The sequence below is a fragment of the Oncorhynchus clarkii genome, chromosome 14 (assembly GCF_045791955.1).
Source record: "Oncorhynchus clarkii lewisi isolate Uvic-CL-2024 chromosome 14, UVic_Ocla_1.0, whole genome shotgun sequence".
Classification (NCBI taxonomy): domain Eukaryota; kingdom Metazoa; phylum Chordata; class Actinopteri; order Salmoniformes; family Salmonidae; genus Oncorhynchus; species Oncorhynchus clarkii.
Window position 1 is genome coordinate 40,549,300 of NC_092160.1, and position 21,336 is coordinate 40,570,635.

General features: G+C 43.8%; 1 protein-coding gene across 1 annotated transcript in view; it reads right to left on the minus strand.

Annotated features, from left to right (window-relative positions):
- LOC139366107 (fibroblast growth factor 16) overlaps nt 1-12,737 on the minus strand; it is a 57,910-nt gene extending 45,173 nt beyond the window's left edge. The window contains exon 1 of the mRNA XM_071103207.1: nt 12,464-12,737. Coding sequence (XP_070959308.1) covers nt 12,464-12,737 — 274 coding nt within the window. The remainder of the gene's footprint in view (nt 1-12,463) is intronic.
- Nucleotides 12,738-21,336: the final 8,599 nt, after the last annotated feature.

A 21,336-nucleotide genomic window follows, 5' to 3' on the forward strand; every position in this document is an offset into this window, starting at 1 on the left:
CCAGACTGATGAACTCCACGATGGAGAGGACAGAGATATAGACCAGCCCTACAGCCAGACTGATGAACTCCACGATGGAGAGGACAGAGATATAGACCAGCCCTACAGCCAGACTGATGAACTCCACGATGGAGAGGACAGAGATATAGACCAGCCCTACAGCCAGACTGATGAACTCCACGATGGAGAGGACAGAGATATAGACCAGCCCTACAGCCAGACTGATGAACTCCACGATGGAGAGGACAGAGATATAGACCAGCCCTACAGCCAGACTGATGAACTCCACGATGGAGAGGACAGAGATATAGACCAGCCCTACAGCCAGACTGATGAACTCCACGATGGAGAGGACAGAGATATAGACCAGCCCTACAGCCAGACTGATGAACTCCACGATGGGGCGGACAGAGATATAGACCAGCCCTACAGCCAGACTGATGAACTCCACGATGGAGAGGACAGAGATATAGACCAGCCCTACAGCCAGACTGATGAACTCCACGATGGGGAGGACAGAGACAACACGTTACACCATACATACTAGATTTGGCCGATATACCACTTATACCGTATACCGTTTATACCGTATACCGTTTATACCGTATACCGCATATACCGTATACCGTTTATACCGTATACCGTTTACCGTTTATACCGTATAGTGTTTATACCGTTTATACCGTATACCGTTTATACCGTATACCGTTTATACCGTATACCGTTTATACCGTATAGTGTTTATACCGTTTATACCGTATACCGTTTATACCGTATACCGTTTATACCGTATACCGTTTATACCGTATACCGTTTATACCGTATATATACCGTATAGCGTTTATACCGTATACCGTTTATACCGTATACCGTTTATACCGTATACCGTATAGCGTTTATACCGTATACCGTTTATACCGCATACCGTTTATACCGTATACCGTTTATACCGTATAGTGTTTATACCGTTTATACCGTATACCGTTTATACCGTATAGTGTTTATACCGTTTATACCGTATACCGTTTATACCGTATACCGTTTATACCGTATACCGTTTATACCGTATATATACCGTATAGCGTTTATACCGTATACCGTTTATACCGTATACCGTTTATACCGTATACCGTATAGCGTTTATACCGTATACCGTTTATACCGTATACCGTTTATACCGTATAGTGTTTATACCGTTTATACCGTATACCGTTTATACCGTATACCGTTTATACCGTATACCGTTTATACCGTATACCGTATACCGTTTATACCGTATACCGTTTATACTGTATACCCGGCGTATTTCGAAATACCGACTGTATAATTTTCAATATCGTAAAATAAAAGAAAGAAGAGCCATGCTTAGAACTAGAAGTTATACGGAATTAATCCGTGTTGGGGTCCGGGAGGTGATCACTGAGCAGGCCGGGAGGTGATCACTGAATAGGCCGGGAGGTGATCACTGAGTAGGTCGGGAGGTGATCACTGAGCAGGCTGGGAGGTGATCACTGAATAGGCCGGGAGGTGATCACTGAGTAGGTCGGGAGGTGATCACTGAGTAGGTCGGGAGGTGATCACTGAGTAGGTCGGGAGGTGATCACTGAGTAGGTCGGGAGGTGATCACTGAGTAGGTCGGGAGGTGATCACTGAGTAGGTCGGGAGGTGATCACTGAATAGGTCGGGAGGTGATCACTGAGTAGGTCGGGAGGTGATCACTGAATAGGTCGGGAGGTGATCACTGAGTAGGCCGGGAGGTGATCGCTGAGTAGGTCGGGAGGTGATCGCTGAGTAGGTCGGGAGGTGGATCTGGCTCAGGGCTAGCTTTGTGGTTGGGTCACTCGGTGGCAGCTAGCTAGCTGTGATGATCAGGAGTAAAGGTCCAGGGCTTAGGCAGGAATCCGGCGTTGTGGTGGAGAAACAGTCCGATGCTGGCAAGTAATACCCAGGCTAAAAAAAACAGCTGGTGCCTGTGCAGAGGGTAAAGGCCGCTAGCAGTGGCTGACAATGACTAAATAGCAAGTAGCTAATTAGGTGGTTAGCTTCTGATGGAGGTTCTGGTTATAAGGAATAAGAAAAAAAAATATATCTTTTTTAAAGCGGATCCGTTATCGCATTGGGTGAGGCGGGTTACCAGAAGGTATATTTAATTTAAAAAAATGGAAAATAGATTGAAAATAAAAATAAATTGAAATATATGGAGAAAAAAATACGAAAAATACAAAAGGACACGAGAGGACGACAAAACCACGTCTGCACTGCTACGCCATCTTGGAAAGTTTGATACAGTTCATTGGAGAACTTGAGGCACTGAGGAACTTAATATCCAGAGCTTTCAGAACCCTAGAGGGCAGCTCCTGAACACTCTCAGTGCTCTCTGAGCCATGGCTCGCTTTCAGGTGTAAACCTGTAAGAAAACACTGAACAGACGACAAAACATTGCAGCGTGGACGTTAAGGTGCAACTCTGTGATCACCCGTCCAACTTCTGGAGAGCAACAGCTCTGTGATCACCCGTCCAACTTCTGGAGAGCAACAACTCTGTGATCACCCGTCCAACTTCTGGAGAGCAACAACTCTGTGATCACCCGTCCAACTTCTGGAGAGCAACAACTCTGTGATCACCCGTTCAACTTCTGGAGAGCAACAACTCTGTGATCACCCGTCCAACTTCTGGAGAGCAACAGCTCTGTGATCACCCGTCCAACTTCTGGAGAGCAACAACTCTGTAATCACCCGTTCAACTTCTGGAGAGCAACAACTCTGTGATCACCCGTCCAACTTCTGGAGAGCAACAACTCTGTGATCACCCGTCCAACTTCTGGAGAGCAACAACTCTGATCACCCGTCCAACTTCTGGAGAGCAACAGTGTTTAGAGCTAGATAACACAGTCTGTCCTAGCCTGGGTGACTAGCATAGTCCCCTCAAGAGAAATATAACCCATCCATTATCTAGAAGACAGGCCTGGGAACTGTCGCAGGGGAATAAGACACTAAACAACTATGTACATTATGTTGGCATGATACTGATCTAGGGACAGGGCTACTGTTACCCTCCTGATGGCTGCGTGGGCCGTTGCCAAGCTACGCCGTAACGAGAAGGAGGGTCGCCATGGAAGCATGGGGCGCTGGCCCGGGTGGAGCCGCCGCGGGTGCAGTTCTTGGTGGTAGTAGCAAATATTCATACGAGAACTTTGTAGACCAGAGCCCTATGGAACCCTATTCCCTATATAGTACACTACTTTAGACCAGCCCTATGGCACCCTATTCCCTATGCCATAGGGCTCTGGTATAAAGTAGTGTACTATATAGGGAATAGGGTTCCATAGGGCTCTTGTCTAAAGTAGTGCACTATATGGGGAATAGGGTTCCATAGGGCTGGTCTAAAGTAGTGTACTATATAGGGAATAGGGTTACATAGGGCTCTGGTCTAAAGTAGTGCACTATATAGGGAATAGGGTTCCATAGGGCTCTGGTCTAAAGTAGTGCACTATATAGGGAATAGGGTTCCATTGGGCTCTGGTCTAAAGTAGTGTACTATATAGGGAATAGGGTTCCATAGGGCTCTGGTCTAAAGTAGTGCACTATATAGGGAATAGGGTTCCATAGGGCTCTGGTCTAAAGTAGTGCACTATATAGGGAATAGGGTTCCATAGGGCCCTGGTCTAAAGTAGTGCACTATATAGGGAATAGGGTTCCATAGGGCTCTGGTCTAAAGTAGTGCACTATATAGGGAATAGGGTTCCATAGGGCTCTGGTCTAAAGTAGTGCACTATATAGGGAATAGGGTTCCATAGGGCCCTGGTCTAAAGTAGTGCACTATATAGGGAATAGGGTTCCATAGGGCCCTGGTCTAAAGTAGTGTACTATATAGGGAATAGGGTTCCATAGGGCTCTGGTCTAAAGTAGTGCACTATATAGGGAATAGGGTTCCATAGGGCTCTGGTCTAAAGTAGTGCACTATATATAGGGAATAGGGTTCCATAGGGCTCTGGTATAAAGTAGGGAATATGGTGCCATTTGAGATGTAGCCAATGATAGGGACTGAGTTGTGGACAGCTGATCTCAGTCGTTATGGGGTGCAGAGAAAAACAGAAACTCCCCACTAGTTCTAGATGTTTCTCTTTATGGTGTGCGTCACAAATGGCACCCTATAATTCCCTTTATAGTGTGCTACTTTAGACCAGAGCCCATAGACAGAACACATTGAATGTTTTCCCACAGTATTTGGTCTCTACCTGAAGCCTGAACAGGGATGTTTTCTAATAGTTTATATAAACTGTGGATAAACACTACCACAGCTGATGCAGAACTATAACACAATACAGATGTTATTAGTGTTTAACATCCGGTCCTCCCCTGGCCAGGACACGACAACACCTGGGCATGTAGTGTAGTGCACTATGTAATGTAATGTAGTGCACTATGTAATATAGTGTAGTGCACTACTTTTGACCAGGGCAATAGGATGCCATTTGTGATGCAAACAGCCTCGTCCTGCTCCCTAATCCTCTACGATGATGCTGCCAGGGAATGAAAGAGCATCTCTCTCTCTGATCCTCTACGATGATGCTGCCAGGGAATGAAAGAGCATCTCTCTCTCTGATCCTCTACGATGATGCTGCCAGGGAATGAAAGAGCATCTCTCTCTCTGATCCTCTACGATGATGCTGCCAGGGAATGAAAGAGCATCTCTCTCTCTGATCCGCTACGATGATGCTGCCAGGGAATGAAAGAGCAGAACTCTCTGACCCTGGTGACATTATTCATTTTAATCAAACCCATCTCCTCCATCTCTCTTCTCTCTCCCAGCCTCCCAGCACTGACACCTGCTCTAACCCAAAGTGAAGCCAGAAACAAACACCATCCGGGTTGGGGCAGACCACCCAACCCTCTCTAGACCTCCTCAGGCCTGTTTATCCCTCTCCAGCCCTGTTCAGCCCTGTTCAGCCCTGTTTATCCTTCTCCAGCCCTGTTCAGCCCTCCTCAGCCCTCCTCAGCCCTGTTCTGCCCTCCTCAGCCCTGTTCTTCCCTCCTCAGCCCTGTTCAGCCCTCCTCAGCCCTGTTTATCCCTCCTCAGCCCTGTTCAGCCCTCCTCAGCCCTGTTCAGCCCTCCTCAGCCCTGTTCAGCCCTCCTCAGCCCTGTTTATCCCTGTTCAGCCCTCCTAAGCCCTGTTTATCCCTGTTCAGCCCTTCTCAGCCCTCCTCAGCCCTGTTCTGCCCTCCTCTGCCCTCCTCAACCCTGTTCAGCCCTCCTCAGCCCTGTTCAGCACTCCCCAGCCCTGTTTATCCCTGTTCAGCCCTCCTAAGCCCTGTTCTGCCCTCCTCTGCCCTCCTCAACCCTGTTCAGCCCTCCTCAGCCCTGTTCAGCCCTCCTCAGCCCTGTTTATCCCTGTTCAGCCCTCCTCAGCCCTGTTTATCCCTTTTGAGCCCTCCTCAGCCCTCCTCAACCCTGTTCAGCCCTCCTCAGCCCTGTTCAGCACTCCCCAGCCCTGTTTAGCCCTGTTCTGCCCTCCTCAGCCCTCCTCAGCCCTCCTCAGCCCTGTTCTTCACTCCTCAGCCCTGTTCAGCCCTCCTCAGCCCTGTTCTTCCCTCCTCAGCCCTGTTCTTCCCTCCTCAGCCCTGTTCAGCCCTCCTCAGCCATGTTCTGCCCTCCCCAGCCCTGTTCTGCCCTCCTCAACCCTCCTCAGCCCTGTTCAGAACTCCCCAGCCCTGTTCTGCCCTCCTCAGCCCTGTTCAGCCCTCCTCAGTCCTGTTTAGCCCTCCTCACCCTTGTTCAGACCTGTACACCACCGGCTCTCTCTGTCTGTCTCTTTCCCCATCTCTCTCTCTCCTCATCTCTCTCTGTCTGTCTCTTTCCCCATCTCTCTCTCTCCTCATCTCTCTCTGTCTGTCTCTTTCCCCATCTCTCTCTCTCCTCATCTCTCTCTGTCTGTCTCTGTCCCCATATCTCTCTCTCTCCTCATCTCTCTCTGTCTGTCTCTTTCCCCATCTCTTTCTCTCCTCATCTCTCTCTGTCTGTCTCTTTCCCCATCTCTCTCTCTCCTCATCTCTCTCTGTCTTTCTCTGTCCCCATATCTCGCTCTCTCCTCATCTCTCTCTGTCTGTCTCTTTCCCCATCTCTCTCTCTCCTCATCTCTCTTTGTCCCCATCTCTCTCTCTCTCTCTCTCCTCATCTCTCTCTGTCTGTCTCTTTCCCCATCTCTCTCTCTCCTCATCTCTCTTTGTCCCCATCTCTCTCTCTCTCTCTCTCCTCATCTCTCTCTGTCTGTCTCTTTCCCCATCTCTCTCTCTCCTCATCTCTCTCTGTCTCTCTCTGACCCCATCTCTCTTTTTCTCTCAATTCAATTCAATTCAATTCAAGGGGCTTTATTGGCCTGGGAAACATGTGTTATCATTGCCAAAGCAGAGGTAGATAATATACAAAAGTGAAATAAACAATACAACTGAACAGTAAACATTACACTCATAGAAGTTTCAAAAATATAAAGACATTTCAAATGTCATATTATGTATATATAAAGTGTTGTAATGATGTACAAAATGGAGAATAAATAAGCATAAATATGGGTTGTATTTACAATGCGTTTGTTCTTCACTGGTTGCCCTTTTCTTGTGGCAATAGGTCACACATCTTGCTGATTTGATTGCATGCTGTGGTATGCTCTCTCCCCCCCATCTCTCTCTGTCTCTCTCCCACTCGCTCTCTCTATCTCTCTCTGTCTCTGTCCCCACCACTCTCTCTCTCGCCCATCGCTCTCTCTTTGTCTCTCTCTTTCCCCATCTCTCTCCCCCTCGCTCTCTCTCTTCCCCTCGCTCTCTCTCTCTCTGTTTCTCTCTTTCTCTCTCTCTGTCTATCTCTTACCCATCACACACTCTCTCTCTAACCTCCCATCTCTCTCAATTCAATTCAATTCAAGGGCTTTATTGGCATGGGAAACATGTGTTAACATTGCCAAAGCAAGTGAGGTAGATAATATACAAAGTGAATATATAAAGTGAAATAAACAATAAAAATTAACAGTAAACATCACACATACAGAAGTTTCAAAACAATAAAGACATTACACATGTCATGTCATATTATATATATACAGTGTTTTAACAATGTACAAATGGTAAAGGACACAATATAAAATAAATAAGCATAAATATGGGTTGTCTCTCTCTCTCTCTCTCCCCATCTCTCTCCCCCTCCCCCTCCCCCTCTCTTTCTCTCTCTCCCCCTCTCTCTCTCTCTCTCTCGCCCCCTCGCTCTCTCTCTCTAACTCTCCATCTCTCTCTCCACATCTCTCCCCATCTCTCTCTCTCCTTCCCCATCAATCTCTCTCTCTCCCCTTCTCTCTCTTTCCACATCTCTCTCTCTCTCCCTCTCTCCCCATCTCTCCCTCTTCCTCTCTCTCTCTCTCTCTCCCTCTCCCCATCTTCCTCTCTCTCTCCCCCCATCTCTCTCTCTCTCCCTCTCCCCATCTTCCTCTCTCTCTCCCTCTCCATCTCTCTTCTCTCTCTCTCTCTCTCTCTCTCTCCCCCTCTCCCCATCTTCCTCTCTCTCTCCCTCCCCATTTCTCTCTCTCCCATCACTCTCTCTCTCCCTCTCTCCCCATCTCTCTCTCAATTAAATTCAATTCAACTCTCTTTCTCTCTTTCTCCTTGTCTCTCTCCCCCATCACTCTCTCCCCATCTGTCTCTCTCCCTCTCTCCTCATATCTCTGTCTCTCTCATCACTCTCTCCCCATCACTCTTTCCATCTCATCACTCTCTCCCCATCTCACTCTTTCTCCATCAATCTTTCCCCAACTCTCTCTTTCTCTCCGTGTCAGGCAGGCAGTGAGCCTAACAGAGAAGCTGCACCTGCAGAATGACCTCACTCTCTCCCCATCACTCTCTCCCCATCTCACTCTCTCCCCATCACTCTCTCCCCATCTCACTCTCTCCCCATCACTTTCTCCCCATCTCACTCTCTCTCCATCAATCTTTCCCCAACTCTCTCTTTCTCTCCGTGGCAGGCAGGCAGTGAGCCTAACAGAGAAGCTGCACCTGCAGAATGACCTCACTCTCTCTCCATCAATCTTTCCCCAACTCTCTCTTTCTCTCCGTGGCAGGCAGGCAGTGAGACTAACAGAGAAGCTGCACCTGCAGAATGACCTCACTCTCTCCCCATCACTCTCTGCCCATTTCACTCTTTCTCCATCAATCTTTCCCCAACTCTCTCTTTCTCTCCGTGGCAGGCAGGCAGTGAGCCTAACAGAGAAGCTGCACCTGCAGAATGACCTCACTCTCTCCCCATCACTCTCTGCCCATCTCACTCTCTCTCCATCAATCTTTCCCCAACTCTCTCTTTCTCTCCGTGGCAGGCAGGCAGTGAGCCGAACAGAGAAGCTGCACCTGCAGAATGACCTCACTCTCTCCCCATCACTCTCTCCACAACTCACTCTCTCTCCATCACTCTCTCCCCATCTCACTCTCTCCCCATCTCACTCTCTCTCCATCACTCTCTCCCCATCTCACTCTCTCTCCATCACTCTCTCCCCATCTCACTCTCTCCCCATCACTCTCTCCCCATCTCACTCTCTCTCCATCACTCTCTCCCCATCTCACTCTCTCTCCATCAATCTTTCCCCAACTCTCTCTTTCTCTCCGTGGCAGGCAGGCAGTGAGCCGAACAGAGAAGCTGCAGAATGACTGCATGGACAAGAGATGCAGGGAATGTGCATGTTTTCTCTGTGACCTCATGTGTCTGTGATAGTGATTGGAACCACACCTCCAATGATTCGTATTAATAGTAGAATTAGGAGAGAGAGAGCCGGTATGGTCCCTTTGAACCAGTTAAACAGAGAACCAGACACGGACCACTGCCTGTCCAGCTCTCTCTCTGAGGGGAGCCACCTGGCTGCCCGGTGCTCCCGCGCCCCGCTGAGGGTGGGTTGGACGGGGGAAGGAAGGCATGTGGCTGTCCTGCTGACTGGATAACACACATACACACACACACACAGACACACACGCACACACACACACACGCAAGCACACACACGCACGCACACGGACACACACACGCACACAAACACGCACACGCACACCCACGCACACATACACGCACACGCACACACACACACACACACACCAGAAATCCTTCAGCAATATGACTAATCACATTCTGAGAAGTGGGCCATAATAGGAATCAAATGGCCTGCAGTAAAATCCTTCTGTTACGGTTCAATATATAACACATATTCTGTTACGGTTCAATATAACACATCTTCTGTTACGGTTCAATATATAAAACATCTTCTGTTACGGTTCAATATATAACACATCTTCTGTTACGGTTCAATATAAAACATCTTCTGTTACGGTTCAATATATAACACATCTTCTGTTACCGGTTCAATATATAACACATCTTCTGTTACGGTTCAATATATAACACATCTTCTGTTACGGTTCAATATAACACATCTTCTGTTACGGTTCAATATATAAAACATCTTCTGTTACGGTTCAATATATAACACATCTTCTGTTACGGTTCAATATATAACACATCTTCTGTTACTGGTTCAATATAACACATCTTCTGTTACGGTTCAATATATAACACATCTTCTGTTACGGTTCAATATAACACATCTTCTGTTACGGTTCAATATATAACACATCTTCTGTTACGGTTCAATATATAACACATCTTCTGTTACGGTTCAATATAACACATCTTCTGTTACCGGTTCAATATAACACATCTTCTGTTACGGTTCAATATAACACATCTTCTGTTACCGGTTCAATATATAACACATCTTCTGTTACCGGTTCAATATAACACATCTTCTGTTACGGTTCAATATATAAAACATCTTCTGTTACGGTTCAATATAACACATCTTCTGTTACCGGTTCAATATAACACATCTTCTGTTACCGGTTCAATATATAACACATCTTCTGTTACGGTTCAATATAACACATCTTCTGTTACGGTTCAATATAACACATCTTCTGTTACGGTTCAATATATAACACATCTTCTGTTACGGTTCAATATATAACACATCTTCTGTTACGGTTCAATATAACACATCTTCTGTTACGGTTCAATATAACACATCTTCTGTTACGGTTCAATATAACACATCTTCTGTTACCGGTTAAATATATAACACATCTTCTGTTACCGGTTCAATATATAACACATCTTCTATTACCGGTTCAATATAACACATCTTCTGTTACGGTTCAATATAACACATCTTCTGTTACCGGTTCAATATATAACACATCTTCTGTTACCGGTTCAATATAACACATCTTCTGTTACGGTTCAATATAACACATCTTCTGTTACGGTTCAATATAACACATCTTCTGTTACCGGTTAAATATATAACACATCTTCTGTTACCGGTTCAATATATAACACATCTTCTATTACCGGTTCAATATAACACATCTTCTGTTACGGTTCAATATAACACATCTTCTGTTACCGGTTCAATATATAACACATCTTCTGTTACCGGTTCAATATAACACATCTTCTGTTACGGTTCAATATAACACATCTTCTGTTACGGTTCAATATATAACACATCTTCTGTTACGGTTCAATATATAACACATCTTCTGTTACAGGTTCAATATATAACACATCTTCTGTTACGGTTCAATATATAACACATCTTCTGTTACGGTTCAATATATAAAACATCTTCTGTTACCGGTTCAATATATAACACATCTTCTGTTACCGGTTCAATATATAACACATCTTCTGTTACCGGTTCAATATATAACACATCTTCTGTTACGGTTCAATATATAACACATCTTCTGTTACCGGTTAAATATAACACATCTTCTGTTACCGGTTCAATATAACACATCTTCTGATACGGTCCAATATAACACATCTTCTGTTACGGTTCAATATATAACACATCTTCTGTTACGGTTCAATATATAAAACATCTTCTGTTACGGTTCAATATAACACATCTTCTGTTACCGGTTCAATATAACACATCTTCTGTTACCGGTTCAATATATAACACATCTTCTGTTACCGGTTCAATATAACACATCTTCTGTTACGGTTCAATATAACACATCTTCTGTTACGGTTCAATATAACACATCTTCTGTTACCGGTTAAATATATAACACATCTTCTGTTACCGGTTCAATATATAACACATCTTCTATTACCGGTTCAATATAACACATCTTCTGTTACGGTTCAATATATAACACATCTTCTGTTACGGTTCAATATATAACACATCTTCTGTTACCGGTTCAATATAACACATCTTCTGTTACGGTTCAATATAACACATCTGCTGTTACGGTTCAATATCTAACACATCTTCTGTTACGGTTCAATATATAACACATCTTCTGTTACAGGTTCAATATATAACACATCTTCTGTTACGGTTCAATATATAACACATCTTCTGTTACGGTTCAATATATAAAACATCTTCTGTTACCGGTTCAATATATAACACATCTTCTGTTACCGGTTCAATATATAACACATCTTCTGTTACCGGTTCAATATATAACACATCTTCTGTTACCGGTTCAATATATAACACATCTTCTGTTACCGGTTCAATATAACACATCTTCTGTTACGGTTCAATATATAACACATCTTCTGTTACCGGTTCAATATAACACATCTTCTGTTACGGTTCAATATATAACACATCTTCTGTTACCAGTTCAATATAACACATCTTCTGTTACGGTTCAATATAACACATCTTCTGTTACGGTTCAATATAACACATCTTGTGTTACCGTTCAATATATAACACATCTTCTGTTACCCGTTCAATATATAACACATCTTCTGTTACCGGTTCAATATAACACATCTTCTGTTACGGTTCAATATAACACATCTTCTGTTACGGTTCAATATATAACACATCTTCTGTTACTGGTTCAATATAACACATCTTCTGTTACGGTTCAATATAACACATCTTCTGTTACGGTTCAATATAACACATCTTCTGTTACCGGTTAAATATAACACATCTTCTGTTACGGTTCAATATATAAAACATCTTCTGTTACGGTTCAATATAACACATCTTCTGTTACGGTTCAATATATAACACATCTTCTGTTACCGGTTCAATATATAACATATCTTCTGTTACCGTTCAATATATAGCACATATTCTGTTACCGGTTCAATATATAACACATCTTCTGTTACCGTTCAATATATAACACATATTTTGTTACCGGTTAAATATGACACATCTTCTGTTACCGGAAAGACAGAAAAAGATGCTGCTCTATCATCAAAGGCATCTCAACTCCTTGTGAAAGGAAACCCCGCAAATAAATAACCAGGTGTCAAATTTAAAAGTTGTTGCAAAAGATGTTGCTCTTGGTCTTTGCGCACAAAACCACACCAAGTTCACATGCAACTGGTGGAAGCTTACCGAATCTGCTGTGGTCCTGTCTTGTCCCGTACACGGTCCCGTTGGGGAATATCTCGAGCTGGAATCCGGTTCGACAGTACAGCTGCCTTCTCCGCAGAATCCCTTTAAGGTGCTCGAATTCCGTCAGCGAGCCTCGCCGTAACCTCCCCTCGATCTGTCCCAGCCTCTCATCCAGTAACCCCGCTGGCGCCTCTGCCAAGGGCATACTTCCTAGTGCGGGGAAACTCTGTAAATCCAAGTCGAGTGTCCCTAGAAAGCCCCCAACCTCCGACATGGCGCACAACTGAAGGGATCTGTTAATGCAATTAAAATGTCCGTTGAATCAAGGAAGTTTATCGTTCAACATAGGAAGTCAAATCCCGTGCGCAAAAAGCCACGAAGGTATGCAACCCGGCGTAATGCGTATTTCACCTCCTCCTCAACTTCGGTAAATCGGTTCCTTTATTTAATGACGTGTCTTTTACTACTGATCACTCAGATTAGTGTGTTTATCAGACGGACAGGCTGGTTATATACATAATGGCTTTTCAAATGCAAGCCACGCCTGGCTGGCATCCCCGCTTTGCGTGCCGCATCATGAGTTTACTGAAAAAATATATAGTTTCATTCCAACTTTGATTATTGTATGATGCTGCTGCAGCCTTTGTGTTTTTCGCTCTGGCCTCGTCCTGATGCCGCTGTAGGATCACTGGTCTTCTGATCTGTAGCAGGACAACCTCCCTGCTCGGCTCTCTGTGTCTTTCTGCTGATAAAACCACCACGGAACCAAGAGCAGGAAACTGGTGATAGTTTGTGGTGCATTGAAATAAGGAACAGATTCCGGAATGAAAGCCGCAATCATCATTAAAACACGGATGGAAGTTGACACAGAGCTGATAAACTACATGTTTCAGTGCATCATACTACCACATTCAGAATCCATCCATATAGAACTCGTAAAAGACCTCTTAACCGCTTGACGTCGTATCACTATATCACTTCTATCTCAAACGGCACCGGGGACTCTGTTATTTTCCCTCTGAAGAAAGTCAGAGAGGTTTCCTCATGTCTTGCGCGGATTTCAAACAGAAAAGCTCCGTTCAACTCGGTCCCATTTTATAGCGGTGTCAGTCAGTCAGTCAGTCACTCTCACCGTCAGTCAGTCAGTCAGTCAGTTAGTCACTGTCAGTCAGTCAGTCACTCTGTCAGTCAGTCAGTCACTCTGTCAGTCAGTCAGTCACTCTGTCAGTCAGTCAGTCACTCTATCAGTCAGTCACTCTGTCAGTCAGTCAGTCACTCTGTCAGTCAGTCAGTCAGTCAGTCAGTCAGTCAGTCAGCCACTCTGTCAGTCAGTCAGTCATTCTGTCAGCCAGTCAGTCAGTCACTCTGTCACTCTGTCAGTCAGTCAGTCAGTCAGTCACACTGTCAGCCAGTCAGTCAGCCAGTCAGTCAGTCAGTCAATCACTGTCAGTCAGTCAGTCAGTCACTCTGTCCGTCAGTCCGTCAGTCAGTTAGTCACTGTCAGTCAGTCAGACAGTCACTCTATCAGTCAGTCAGTCAGTCACTCTGTCCGTCAGTCCGTCAGTCAGTTAGTCACTGTCAGTCAGTCAGTCAGTCAGACAGTCACTCTATCAGTCAGTCAGTCAGTCAGTCACTCTGTCCGTCAGTCCGTCAGTCAGTTAGTCACTGTCAGTCAGTCAGTCAGTCAGTCACTCTGTCAGGCAGTCAGTCAGTCACTCTGTCAGTCAGTCAGTCAGTCTGTCAGTCAGTCAGTCAGTTAGTCACTGTCAGTCAGATAGTCACTCTGTCCGTCAGTAAGTTAGTCACTGTCAGTCAGTCAGTCAGTCAGACAGTCACTCTGTCAGTCAGTCAGTCACTCTGTCAGTCAGTCACTCTGTCAGTCAGTCAGTCACTCTGTCTGTCAGTCAGTCAGTCAGTCAGTCAGTCAGTCAGTCACTGTCAGTCACTGTCAGTCAGTCAGTCAGTCAGTCAGCCACTCTGTCAGTCAGTCAGTCACTCTGTCAGTCAGTCAGTCACTGTCAGTCAGTCAGTCAGTCAGTCAGTCAGTTAGTCACTGTCAGTCAGTCAGTCAGTCAGTCAGTCTGTCAGTCAGTCAGTCACTCTGTCAGTCACTCTGTCAGTCACTCTGTCAGCCAGTCAGTCAATCTGTCAGTCACTCTGTCCGTCAGTCAGTTAGTCACTGTCAGTCAGTCAGTCAGTCAGTCAGACAGTCACTCTGTCAGTCAGTCAGTCACTCTGTCAGTCAGTTACTCTGTCAGTCACTCAGTCAACAATAGTCTGATAGGAGTCAGTGTAACCCTAACTAACCCTGGTAATAGTGTGATAGGAGTCAGTGTAACTAACCCTGGTAATAGTCTGATAGGAGTCAGTATAACCCTAACTAACCCTGGTAATAGTCTGATTGGAGTCACTGTAACTAACCCTGGTAATAGTCTGATAGGAGTCAGTGTAACTAACCCTGGTAATAGTCTGATAGGAGTCAGTGTAACCCTAACTAACCCTGGTAATAGTCTGATAGGCGTCAGTGTAACTGACCCTGGTAATAGTGTGATAGGAGTCAGTGTAACTAACCCTGGTAATAGTCTGATAGGAGTCGGTATAACCCTAACTAACTCTGGTAATAGTGTGATAGGAGTCAGTGTAACTAACCCTGGTAATAGTCTGATAGGAGTCAGTATAACCCTAACTAACCCTGGTAATACTCTGATAGGAGTCAGTGTAACTGACCCTGGTAATAGTGTGATAGGAGTCAGTGTAACTAACCCTGGTAATAGTCTGATAGGAGTCAGTGTAACTAACCCTGGTAATAGTCTGATAGGAGTCAGTGTAACTAACCCTGGTAATAGTCTGATAGGAGTCAGTGTAACTCTAGCTAACCCTGGTAATAGTCTGATAGGAGTCAGTATAACCCTAACTAACCCTGGTAATAGTCTGATAGGAGTCAGTGTAACTAACCCTGGTAATAGTCTGATAGGAGTCAGTGTAACTAACCCTGGTAATAGTCTGATAGGAGTCAGTGTAACTAACCCTGGTAATAGTCTGATAGGAGTCAGTATAACCCTAACTAACCCTGGTAATAGTCTGATAGGAGTCAGTGTAACCCAAACTATCCCTGGTAATAGTCTGATAGGAGTCAGTGTAACTAACCCTGGTAATAGTCTGATAGGAGTCAGTGTAACTAACCCTGGTAATAGTCTGATAGTAGTCAGTGTAACTAACCCTGGTAATAGTCTGATAGGAGTCAGTGTAACTAACCCTGGTAATAGTCTGATAGGAGTCAGTGTAACTAACCCTGGTAATAGTCTGATAGGAGTCAGTGTAACTAACCCTGGTAATAGTCTGATAGGAGTCAGTGTAACCCTAACTAACCCTGGTAATAGTCTGATAGCAGTCAGTGTAACTAACCCTGGTAATAGTCTGATAGGAGTCAGTGTAACTAACCCTGGTAATAGTCTGATATGAGTCAGTATAACCCTAACTAACCCTGGTAATAGTCTGATAGGAGTCAGTATAACTAACCCTGGTAATAGTCTGATAGGAGTCAGAGTAACTAACCCTGGTAATAGTCTGATAGGAGTCAGTATAACCCTAACTAACCCTGGTAATAGTCTGATAGGAGTCAGTGTAACTAACCCTGGTAATAGTCTGATATGAGTCAGTATAACCCTAACTAACCCTGGTAATAGTCTGATAGGAGTCAGTATAACCCTAACTAACCCTGGTAATAGTCTGATAGGAGTCAGTATAACTAACCCTGGTAATAGTCTGATAGGAGTCAGTGTAACTAACCCTGGTAATAGTCTGATAGGAGTCAGTATAACCCTAACTAACCCTGGTAATAGTCTGATAGGAGTCAGTGTAACTAACCCTGGTAATAGTCGGATATGAGTCAGTATAACCCTAACTAACTCTGGTAATACACTGACTCCAATCAGACTATCTAACCCTGGTAATAGTCTGATAGGTGTCAGTGTAACTAACCCTGGTAATAGTCTGATAGGAGTCAGTGTAACTAACCCTGGTAATAGTCTGATATGAGTCAGTATAACCCTAACTAACCTTGGTAATAGTCTGATAGGAGTCAGTGTAACTAACCCTGGTAATAGTCTGATTGGAGTCAGTGTATCTAACCCTGGTAATAGTCTGATAGGAGTCAGTATAACTAACCCTGGTAATAGTCTGATAGGAGTCAGAGTAACTAACCCTGGTAATAGTGTGATAGGAGTCAGTGTAACTAACCCTGGTAATAGTCTGATAGGAGTCAGTATAACCCTAACTAACCCTGGTAATAGTCTGATAGGAGTCAGTATAACCCTAACTAACCCTGGTAATAGTCTGATAGGAGTCAGTGTAACTAACCCTGGTAATAGTCTGATATGAGTCAGTATAACCCTAACTAACCCTGGTAATAGTCTGATAGGAGTCAGTATAACCCTAACTAACCCTGGTAATAGTCTGATAGGAGTCAGTATAACTAACCCTGGTAATAGTCTGATAGGAGTCAGTGTAACTAACCCTGGTAATAGTCTGATAGGAGTCAGTATAACCCTAACTAACCCTGGTAATAGTCTGATAGGAGTCAGTGTAACTAACCCTGGTAATAGTCTGATATGAGTCAGTATAACCCTAACTAACTCTGGTAATACACTGACTCCAATCAGACTATCTAACCCTGGTAATAGTCTGATAGGAGTCAGTGTAACTAACCCTGGTAATAGTCTGATAGGAGTCAGTGTAACTAACCCTGGTAATAGTCTGATATGAGTCAGTATAACCCTAACTAACCTTGGTAATAGTCTGATAGGAGTCAGTGTAACTAACCCTGGTAATAGTCTGATTGGAGTCAGTGTATCTAACCCTGGTAATAGTCTGATAGGAGTCAGTATAACTAACCCTGGTAATAGTCTGATAGGAGTCAGAGTAACTAACCCTGGTAATAGTCTGATAGGAGTCAGTGTAACTAACCCTGGTAATAGTCTGATAGGAGTCAGTATAACCCTAACTAACCCTGGTAATAGTCTGATAGGAGTCAGTATAACCCTAACTAACCCTGGTAATAGTCTGATAGGAGTCAGAGTAACTAACCCTGGTAATAGTCTGATAGGAGTCAGTATAACCCTAACTAACCCTGGTAATAGTCTGATAGGAGTCAGTGTAACTAACCCTGGTAATAGTCTGATATGAGTCAGTATAACCCTAACTAACCCTGGTAATAGTCTGATAGGAGTCAGTATAACCCTAACTAACCCTGGTAATAGTCTGATAGGAGTCAGTATAACTAACCCTGGTAATAGTCTGATAGGAGTCAGTCTAACTAACCCTGGTAATAGTCTGATAGGAGTCAGTGTAACCCTAACTAACCCTGGTAATAGTCTGATAGGAGTCAGTGTAACTAACCCTGGTAATAGTCTGATAGGAGTCAGTGTAACTAACCCTGGTAATAGTCTGATATGAGTCAGTATAACCCTAACTAACCCTGGTAATAGTCTGATAGGAGTCAGTATAACTAACCCTGGTAATAGTCTGATAGGAGTCAGAGTAACTAACCCTGGTAATAGTCTGATAGGAGTCAGTATAACCCTAACTAACCCTGGTAATAGTCTGATAGGAGTCAGTGTAACTAACCCTGGTAATAGTCTGATATGAGTCAGTATAACCCTAACTAACCCTGGTAATAGTCTGATAGGAGTCAGTATAACCCTAACTAACCCTGGTAATAGTCTGATAGGAGTCAGTATAACTAACCCTGGTAATAGTCTGATAGGAGTCAGTGTAACTAACCCTGGTAATAGTCTGATAGGAGTCAGTATAACCCTAACTAACCCTGGTAATAGTCTGATAGGAGTCAGTGTAACTAACCCTGGTAATAGTCTGATATGAGTCAGTATAACCCTAACTAACTCTGGTAATACACTGACTCCAATCAGACTATCTAACCCTGGTAATAGTCTGATAGGAGTCAGTGTAACTAACCCTGGTAATAGTCTGATAGGAGTCAGTGTAACTAACCCTGGTAATAGTCTGATATGAGTCAGTATAACCCTAACTAACCTTGGTAATAGTCTGATAGGAGTCAGTGTAACTAACCCTGGTAATAGTCTGATTGGAGTCAGTGTATCTAACCCTGGTAATAGTCTGATAGGAGTCAGTATAACTAACCCTGGTAATAGTCTGATAGGAGTCAGAGTAACTAACCCTGGTAATAGTCTGATAGGAGTCAGTGTAACTAACCCTGGTAATAGTCTGATAGGAGTCAGTATAACCCTAACTAACCCTGGTAATAGTCTGATAGGAGTCAGTATAACCCTAACTAACCCTGGTAATAGTCTGATAGGAGTCAGAGTAACTAACCCTGGTAATAGTCTGATAGGAGTCAGTATAACCCTAACTAACCCTGGTAATAGTCTGATAGGAGTCAGTGCAACTAACCCTGGTAATAGTCTGATATGAGTCAGTATAACCCTAACTAACCCTGGTAATAGTCTGATAGGAGTCAGTATAACCCTAACTAACCCTGGTAATAGTCTGATAGGAGTCAGTATAACTAACCCTGGTAATAGTCTGATAGGAGTCAGTCTAACTAACCCTGGTAATAGTCTGATAGGAGTCAGTGTAACCCTAACTAACCCTGGTAATAGTCTGATAGGAGTCAGTGTAACTAACCCTGGTAATAGTCTGATAGGAGTCAGTGTAACTAACCCTGGTAATAGTCTGATAGGAGTCAGTGTAACTAACCCTGGTAATAGTCTGATAGGAGTCAGTGTAACTAACCCTGGTAATAGTCTGATAGGAGTCAGTGTAACCTTAACTAACCCTGGTAATAGTCTGATAGGAGTCAGTGTATCTAACCCTGGTAATAGTCTGATAGGAGTCAGTATAACTAACCCTGGTAATAGTCTGATAGGAGTCAGAGTAACTAACCCTAGTAATAGTCTGATAGGAGTCAGTGTAACTAACCCTGGTAATAGTCTGATAGGAGTCAGTATAACCCTAACTAACCCTGGTAATAGTCTGATAGGAGTCAGTATAACCCTAACTAACCCTGGTAATAGTCTGATAGGAGTCAGTGTAACCCTAACTAACCCTGGTAATAGTCTGATAGGAGTCAGTGTAACTAACCCTGGTAATAGTCTGATAGGAGTCAGTATAACTAACCCTGGTAATAGTCTGATAGGAGTCAGTGTAACTAACCCTGGTAATAGTCTGATAGGAGTCAGTGTAACTAACCCTGGTAATAGTCTGATAGGAGTCAGTGTAACTAACCCTGGTAATAGTCTGATAGGAGTCAGTGTAACTAACCCTGGTAATAGTCTGATAGGAGTCAGTGTAACCCTAACTAACCCTGGTAATAGTCTGATAGGAGTCACTGTAACCCTAACTAACCCTGGTAATAGTCTGATAGTAGTCAGTGTAACCCTAACTAACCCTGGTAATAGTCTGATAGGAGTCAGTATAACCCTAACTAACCCTGGTAATAGTGTGATAGGAGTCAGTGTAACTAACCCTGGTAATTGTCTGATAATAGTCAGTATAACCCTAACTAACCCTGGTTATAGTCTGATAGAAGTCAGTGTAACTAACCCTGGTAATAGTCTGATAGGAGTCAGTATAACCCTAACTAACCCTGGTAATAGTCTGATAGGAGTCAGTGTAACTAACCCTGGTAATAGTCTGATAGGAGTCAGTGTAACTAACCCTGGTAATAGTCTGATAGGAGTCAGTGTAACCCTAACTAACCCTGGTAATAGTCTGATAGGAGTCAGTTTTAACCCTAACTAACCCTGGTAATAGTCTGATAGGAGTCAGTATAACTAACCCTGGTAATAGTCTGATAGGAGTCAGTCTAACTAACCCTGGTAATAGTCTGATAGGAGTCAGTTTAACCCTAACTAACCCTGGTAATAGTAAGATAGGAGTCAGTGTATCTAACCCTGGCAATAGTCTGATAGGAGTCAGTATAACTAACCCTGGTAATAGTCTGATAGGAGTCAGAGTAACTAACCCTGGTAATAGTCTGATAGGAGTCAGTGTAACTAACCCTGGTAATAGTCTGATAGGAGTCAGTATAACCCTAACTAACCCTGGTAATAGTCTGATAGGAGTCAGTATAACCCTAACTAACCCTGGTAATAGTCTGATAGGAGTCAGTGTAACCCTAACTAACCCTGGTAATAGTCTGATAGGAGTCAGTGTAACTAACCCTGGTAATAGTCTGATAGGAGTCAGTGTAACTAACCCTGATAGGAGTCAGTGTAACTAACCCTGGTAATAGTCTGATAGGAGTCAGTGTAACTAACCCTGGTAATAGTATGATAGGAGTCAGTGTAACTAACCCTGGTAATAGTCTGATAGGAGTCAGTGTAACTAACCCTGGTAATAGTCTGATAGGAGTCAGTGTAACTAACCCTGGTAATAGTCTGATAGGAGTCAGTGTAACTAACCCTGGTAATAGTCTGATAGGAGTCAGTGTAACTAACCCTGGTAATAGTCTGATAGGAGTCAGTGTAACCCTAACTAACCCTGGTAATAGTCTGATAGGAGTCACTGTAACCCTAACTAACCCTGGTAATAGTCTGATAGTAGTCAGTGTAACCCTAACTAACCCTGGTAATAGTCTGATAGGAGTCAGTATAACCCTAACTAACCCTGGTAATAGTGTGATAGGAGTCAGTGTAACTAACCCTGGTAATAGTCTGATAATAGTCAGTATAACCCTAACTAACCCTGGTTATAGTCTGATAGAAGTCAGTGTAACTAACCCTGGTAATAGTCTGATAGGAGTCAGTATAACCCTAACTAACCCTGGTAATAGTCTGATAGGAGTCAGTGTAACTAACCCTGGTAATAGTCTGATAGGAGTCAGTGTAACTAAC